Below are 8513 nucleotides of genomic sequence, written 5' to 3'. Positions count from 1 at the left end.
AAAGGGGATTTGGATCAAGCTTGAGAAAATCTGATTTCATGTGTGTTCATGTGGCAAAAATAAATACGTAAATAATTTAAAGCCTATAGTTGAACAAGGCCCAAAGCACCATCATTTTCACATGCAACAAATTGAAATAAGCTTTAGAGAAAAGCATTGATGTCATTAAATATTCCCATGGTTATTTTTTCATAAACATAAAACAAGACAGAATGTAATGCATGAACTGCATTCATCCATGACTCGGTTCTTACCTCCGTTCACAGCCTGAGATTCAGGATCTTCCATCCAGTGCGATGGGATAAAAACTTCCTGGAGGAATTAGACGAGTGTGTCCTGAAACATAAAATACCTTTCAGCTTTAAAATGAAATGAAACTGTTCACTTGTCCAACGGTTTATAGAATCAATGTTAATAATGCGACACCCTGAGTGTTACACAGCTTTTTAAAGTACATGCTTGACCGAGACCCTCTTTTATTCAATCTCTTTCTGCTTTTAAGATGTTAAAGTCAACATGAATTAAATTCACAATAGACTTCTTCCTGGTCTTCTTGTGAATGATAGAGACACTTTACACCATCAAATCAATTCTTTGTGAATAAAATAAAGAACTTTTTCTTCTCGTTGAATGTCCTTTTTTTCACAGACATAAAGTCGGTAAATGCCGTTCTGTGACTTTTCAGACACTGGGAAGAAGCTTCATGCCAGTTTCATAGGGTCTTCGTATCTCACACAGATGGTTGAGATGAAGCTTCATCTGTTTGTCCTGATCACGGCAGAAACGCAGCTGCGATCCACATGTTCTCAAACACCAGACTCATGCTTTCCACACCGCAGAATCAATAGTTTGGACATGCCGCACGTGTCCAGAGGAGACGGGGACTCTTACGCTGCTGGAGATGCTTTAATATCAAAGGAGTCCTTGAGACTCTATATCAAAGCCAGCAAGCCCTCGTGAGCAACACTGAACCAGACAGTCTTCTCTCCCGCATGAGTGTGTGTGTGTCGAGAGAAGAAACACAGTGAACGCTGTTCTAGTTTTCTCCAGCAGTTTCCAGCGTGAAGACATCCGTCAAACAGCACGTTCACATGCTGGACGTCACTGTACTGCAGATGACATGTTTACATTTTGGTTGTTGATGGTTGCCAGGGTGTTGCTATGTGGTTGCATCACTTTTAGAAGAAAAGGTTCTATATAGAACCTTCAAGGATTCCGTCCGGTGCTTCATATTTGAGGGGTTCTTTTAACTTTTATTGAATTGTAAGAATAAACATCTCATACACATACTTTATCACTAGAACATTTTTAAATAACATGAAAAATGGATTAGGCCAGGATTAGGGCTTAGTTCAGTTAAGTAGCTTTAATAAATGTGCCTTAGAAAGAAAACATTACTGGTGTGGGCATCTTCAGACAAAACAGTTTTAAAGTCCCCCTGTAGTCAATCATTTTATCCATTAAAAACACATTATTGATCACCAAATTGATATATTTAAAAGTTTTTTACTTGAAAAAAAAAGTCTTCATGCGTTAAAATATCTTGAATGTAACTCGACACCCTTGCCTCATTTAGTATTCGCGGTTCTATGAATATGCAAATGAGCCCCGCCTCCACTCACTCACTCAGCTCAGAGATCCACAGGTTGACGATCACACGTTGATCTGATTGGTTACAAGGTAGTTTGTGACGTCAGAAACACCAGCGATTTCAAAGCGTGTTTTTGAGACTGTCTTTGGTTCACTGCAGTTTTAAGGAGGAAATACTCAGCAATGGTGTCGACTTATGAATTTACACATGCTTTGACTTAAAGCATATTAAAAACTCCACATAGACACATAAACAACAATAAAAGCTGGATTTTCACCACAGGGGGACTTTAAGATAAGTCAGTGCAAGTTGCTTTAAGTTAAAACAGCTCGAACATGCATTTTAGTCAGAGACTAGACTCAAGCCTCGTCTGTGAAACCAGGGAAAGTTCTGTACAGAAAAATATTTTGCATATTGCACAAACAGTGATAGTGCTATACTTGAATGCGTCATGAATCCCTCTGTTCCAGTAGCGCTCTGCAGGTGCCGATGACCTTAAGAGATGCAGAGAAGGAGCTTTATGATGATGAAAGTGCAGCTGGCGTCCAGAACAGACCCATGTGGAGAGATGATAAAAGCATTCTGTCGTGAGCTCATGCACTCAGACTCAGAGTTCAGATGCTGGACGATTCCTAATGCACTGCAGGGTTTGAGGTGGACCTGGTTTGGTGTTGTATATAATCCCAGTCAGACCACATACTAGTGGTTAACCAATCTGTGCTTTTCAAGGGCTCATACTGATCACTAAAAAGATGATAGTGGTGTAATTTGACTGTCCTAAAAAATACATAATAATAATAATAATAATAATAATAATAAATATATATATATTAGGGATGTGAAATATATTATATATATTTATTAGGGATGTGAAAAGATTAATCGCGATTAATCGCATCCAAAATTTTACATAATATATGTGTGTGTGCACTGTGTATAATTGTTTTGTATATATAAATACACATACATGCATGTATATATTTAAGAAATATTTGCATGTATATACTGTATATATTTATATATAATTTATATTATATATAAATATTTTATATATAAATAACACATTTTACTTAAATGTATACATGCAAGTGTGTGTATTTATATATACAAAACAATTATACACAGTGCACACACACATATATTATGTAAAATTTTGGATGCGATTAATCACGATTAATCTTTTCACATCCCTAATATAATATATATATATATATATATTTATAAAATATTATTATTCTTATGTATTTATTTTTTTAAATAGATATAGATATATACATACATACATACTAGGGTTCTTATAGTTAACTAAAACTGTAACTAAAAACATTTTTATTACTTGAGAAAAAAAAATAACATTACCTGAGATAAAATTAAATAGAAAAACTTAAACTTATTTTATAAGATAGGCAACCATTCTCATTTTAATTTTGTTTAATTTGATGTACTAAAATAACTAAAATTAAATAAAAATGAATAAAAACAGCAGAAATATTTTTAAAACATATTACTAAAATCACTTTTTTTTTTCATTTAACAAAACTTAAAATGAAAACAGAAAATATAAAAATAAAAACTATTGTAGTATCTCATTGATACTGAAATAACACTGATATTGACTGATTGAAATAGAGCCCTATAAACACAAAATCAAAACGGTCCGTCCAAATTCTGAAAAATAAGAGCAAAACAAACAAACAAAAAACGATTGGCCTTTACTTTGAGGATATATTTAGAGGATTCATACTGATTTCATGTTGACTAAAAGCAGAATAAGGCAGAGAAAAATGCCAGCATAAAACAGCATGCATGTGTATCTGCATGTAAAACAGGGCAGTGAAGGACAGTGGCTTCATTATTTACAGACAGACCTTGAGAAAGACGCTCCGATTGGACGGAGACACAGGAAAAAGCTAATCAGCCAGATTATGTGGATGCAATTACAACATCAAAGCCACAGGACTCCTTAAAAACCACCAGAAAAAAGTGCTTACCAGCAGCATATCGAGGAAACTGAATGCAAACTCATCCCTGATGGAATCATGCGGTTGGTTTTCTGTCATGAGAAACATTAGACAAAGGACAGCAGGATGAGATTTTTTTTTGCTTAAATGCATCTATCCGTTTCTCACAGACTTTTATTAGACCGGTAATGCAACATCTGTAGGGAATGTGAGACAAACACAATCATGTGGGTTTTTTTTTCTGCTGTTGTTATATTATTATTTTAGAGTTTGGGGCTGAAGAAAAGCTGATGATAAGATCCACAAATCTAACCCTGTCGTAAAGGGACGCATCCTGAAAGGATTAAATGATAAAAAGAGGGATAATACAGCGATAGATTGTACTGTGCCGTCTTCAAGTTGTCTTTTAATTTCCTTGAGGAGAGAAACTTGTAATTGTGTCGCAGAAAATACCTCTCTCGGGTTTGAAGGAATTCAGAGGAATTATGAACCGATGAAAGATGAAAACTCATTTTAACAGATGGTTTTGCTCTGCTCATTCCTTTGTGTTATGGTTTATTGAATGCTTTACTCCCAACAAAAGACGGCTGAATATGACATCAACAGAGAGAGGGTGATGCGAAAGGTCATTTCAAAGGTCATCTGATGCTGCATCTGAAATCACATAAAGAACTACATTTGAATTTGAACTTATTGCTATGTTCTTTGTAGTATAAAACTATATATTTTTGACTGGAATGTGAAGGTTTTGTAGGTCAAGTTCTCTCTTCAGAGTGTTTTTATCATCTTTATTTGCTATATTCTTGTTGCTGTATCCTTCACTCTCAGAAAAAAAGGTACAAAAGCTGTCACTGTGGAGGTACCTTTTGAAAAGGTACAACTGTGTAAGAGTGCATATTAGTCCCTCAAAGGTACATATTGGTACCAAACGTGTACATATTGGTACCAAACGTGTACATATTAGTACCTAAATGGTACATATTAGAACCCTTTTTGAAGGGTACTGTCCCAGTGACAGCTTTTGTACCTTTTTTGTAATAAACACCTGAGAGTGTTTATTACATTAACCAGCATTATTTTTACAGAATAAAGTTGACTGACGAATTGTGCAGTTGACTGTAAATGCAGCTGTTGTGTAAATGCATTTTCATTTTTCAGTATAACTCATAAATATGAAGCCTATAGAAGGTTATATTAAATCAATTCCTGTTATATTTAATAAATTAACTTAAAACATTACATTGGAATAAAACCTAATTCCAGAATCTAATCTACTCTAGCCTACATATTTTGACATCATAAAATGTTGACTATATAATGTAACTGACATTTTGTGTTGCTGTATCACAACATTAAAGAGTTTGACTGTACTGAACCGTAAAGAAATGTCTAAATGGATGACAAAAATATGCATTTTACATATTAGGGGAATACACAAGATAGATTAGCCCAAATCAATGATATTAGGCTATTTATGTTTTGTTTTGGCCAAATAAAATCCCAGTTTCTTTGAATTCGTCCAATTCTTCTTTCTGTCAGTCTAATTCAAATCCCAATTCAACATCTTGTGTCAGAGGGGTGTTTGTTTGGTACTTACACTTGAAAAGAGCCACATAATTCACAGTTATCCTCCGTTTTTTTTTCTTCAAATATGCTAAATTACATTGCACTATATCTGTTCAAGGTTCAATGTGTTTGTTGGATAAAATCTCTGCAGTATCTTATCTAGTCAGTGGGTTTGGTCTCACTCACACACGCGGAAAAAGCGCGGTCACGTGATCGAGTGAACGCGTGGTATGCACGCGCACGGAGTGATCAGCTGCTCTTGGTCACATGACTGAATCTCTCAGCTGAGCAACAGAAGCATGGCATCATCACAGCAGTGAGTTTCTTGTGATTTATTTTACTTTGAGATATTTGTTTTATTCATAATCACTCAACGGTATACGCATGCAGAAGCGTTTGCTCCTGCGCATGCGCGGGGCGCGGTGTTTACATGTAGAAGCGGTGTATTTAAGGATTCTGGCAGATGTTTTGCAGACGTTTGTCTTCTTTAATTGACGTACAGTTTTTGTTTCTATGTTCGCGAATAAACTCTGCTACTACTTTATTTTATGTGGTTTAAGTTACGTTCCCTTACAAAAATGTACTGTAGTAATACCATGGTACATCGGCGATGTTAGCTAGCTAGGTGAATGTTGACCAATTATGTCTGAACTTTGTTTTATCACCAAAGTTTTAGGTTAAATATATCCAAATGTATATTTCAGGAGGTGATATGACTGGTCATCGTTTCCTTTTAAGTTTAACACTTTTAATCGCTTTTTGCAGTTCATTTCAATTTTCCTGTGCTGTTTGTGTATTTGTATGTATCTGAAGTAACGTTACACATGTTTCAGTAGTCTGTCAAAATGTCAATAAAACGCACTCTGTTTTCTAATTTTATAATTTTATAATGGACTGCATTTGACACAAATATGCAAAATGCAAAAATAACTGATTGTGGTTTTAATGCACGGCATTTGTGGCATTCAGAGATCAAATTTGCATTGTATTAGTATTATTATTATGTACAGTACATGTTGCATGCTGTTGTAGTTTTAATCTTGTTTTTAGACCACTTTCTATGCTTAATAGATTTATTTTTGCACTTTCAACTCAAATAATATAGTTGATGTCCATCTATTTTTATTTTTTATTGTTTTTATATATCCCTGTAATAAGCAGAGTAATGTGCCTGTCGTTATCATAAAATAAACCCAGGCCTTTCCGCTTCACCTGCTGGGGTTTATTCTGCGATAATGACCGGCTGACTGTGCATTATCCCTGACATTGGACTCTTTATCAGGATGATTTAAGAGGAGTGAGCGTTTAATGTGCGGTGACATGAATGTGAGCTGTGACCTTTGACCACATACTGTACAGACGCCCCGGATCACTGTTAATCTTTACACACTCCATCAGTGATAAAACATTCCTTCTAGTCCAGTGTAAGCAAGATTTTAATCTTAGATATGAGAAAGTTGCATCTCAGGGTCTAATCAAAAGCATAATCTGTTTCTGATATGGATGGTTGAATGGATATTAAAGGGTTAGTTCGTCCTAAAATGAAAATGATCTGATAATTTACTCACTCTTCAGCCATCCTATGTGTATAAGACTTCCTTTCAGGCAAACACAATCAGAGTTATATTAAAAAATATCCTGGCTCTTCCAAGCTTTATAATGGGAGTTAATGGAGCCTCAGATTTTAAAGCCCAAAAAAGCACATCTATCCATTACTGGAAGCCAGTGATTATAAAGTTATAAATATGGATATTTTTCTTACACAAATGCATGGCTTCACTTCAGAAGGCCTTTATTAACCCCTGGAGTCGTATGGATTACTTTTATGATGGATGGATGCACTTTTTTGGGGGCTTCAAAATCTCAGGTACCATTCACTCCCATTATAAAGCTAGGAAGAGACAGGATATATTTTTTAATATAACTCTGATTGTGTTCGGCTGAAAGAAGAATTCATTATTTATTAACCAGATATGTATTTTATTTTTTCTGTTTAATGCTAAATAATTTCTGCAGCTCTTCATAGTGACCTAGTGAAGTTTTCTGGTTGTTTTCTTTGATTGTTTATTGTGAGAAACATACTAAAGTATAGGTCTTTTTCATATTGAAAATCATGCAGCTCTCAAAATCAATTATCCATACTGCATATTTGAGTATAAACAATATCAAACCTGGTGTGAGATGTCAAGGCATAATTTTTTAATCTGAACATCAAGAATGACGGAGGTAAAAGTATCGTCAGAGAATAATGACTTGGTTTTGATTGAGGAACAGAATATAGCACTGCTGTTATGAAACTTTGTAGCTTTCTTGTATCTTCACACAGATGTATTTACTATAAACTAGGAGAAAAGCAGCATTAAGGTGTTCAAAACTTCTTTTAGGCTTATATTTCAGCAGATCAGATGTGAATATCCCTTTAAGTTTGGCCTGCGGTCAGTGTTTTTCAGTGATTTTCAGAGTTTCTGGCAGAGATCAGCAGAAAACATTCTTCCCTATTATCATGGGATCAAATCCAGCTCTTGTGCAACAGCTGTGTTACAGTCACAAAGCTATTAATTTCATCTCAGCAGGTTTTTTCATCAAGATATAATCAACAATTTATACCATCTGTGTGTAAACTGGATAAGTAGACAGAAAAGACTCTTGTCACAGTGTGATTTGCAGTGTGAGTAACATGAATGTTTCTGTGTTGTCTGAATCAGGAAGGCGGTGTATTGGCTGGGAAAGGATACGCTGAGGGTATCGGCCGCCCTGTTTGCAGAAAACCGAGAGCGTTTGTGTAAAGGCCTGAAAGCTGAGAAGGATCTACAGGCTGGATCTGTTATAGTTCTTCAAGGAGGAGAACAGAAGCAGAGATACTGCACCGACACCGATGTGCTCTTCAGACAGGTGCTGCACACACACATTAAGTTAAACACAAACTATTATGCCCTTTTATAAAGTCTTGATGTTGTTTCAGGCTCTACTAGAACAGGTTTTCCTGCTTGAATGTTGATTATTCTCCTCATATTCTCCATTGTTGCGGCTCCTCTCTTCCCAGTCTGTCAGTAACGCTCTGTTTACTTCCTGTCTCCATGAAGCCCCTCCTTCTGAAAAGCACACTGTGCTCTGATTGGTCAGCTGGAGCAGTGTGTTGTGATTGGTCGAGCGCTTCAAGCGTGTTTGGGAAATGTCCCGCCCCTTTCCATAACCGCCAGTTTAACACACTACTGACTAACTCAACCAGGCCCCGCCCCTTTATTCTGCGCATTAATTATTTAAATGAGGATTATCGTGACTTGTTCATTCCCGGAAGCAACTCGAGACTACAATGGAGGCGTTTCAGGAGTTCAGAAACAGTGACACTGATATAGAGAATAAGCAGAATATGTCCTCTTTAAAGACAGCTCAAT

At 35.8% G+C, this 8513-nt stretch overlaps 1 protein-coding gene across 1 annotated transcript in view; it reads left to right on the top strand.

Annotated features, from left to right (window-relative positions):
* Positions 1-5321: 5321 nt before the first annotated feature.
* Positions 5322-8513, top strand: part of LOC307160084 (xaa-Pro dipeptidase-like) — an 80980-nt gene continuing 77788 nt past the window's right edge. Inside the window, exons 1-2 of the mRNA XM_079873912.1 lie at positions 5322-5434; positions 7824-8010. Coding sequence (XP_079730038.1) covers positions 5418-5434; positions 7824-8010 — 204 coding nt within the window. The 5' untranslated portion in view covers positions 5322-5417. The remainder of the gene's footprint in view (positions 5435-7823; positions 8011-8513) is intronic.

This window comes from Squalius cephalus (genome assembly GCF_949319135.1).
Source record: "Squalius cephalus genome assembly, chromosome: 6".
NCBI classification, from domain to species: Eukaryota; Metazoa; Chordata; class Actinopteri; order Cypriniformes; family Leuciscidae; genus Squalius; species Squalius cephalus.
The sequence above is the reverse complement of the archived record's forward strand: the minus strand, read 5'-3'. Positions and strand labels throughout refer to the sequence as shown.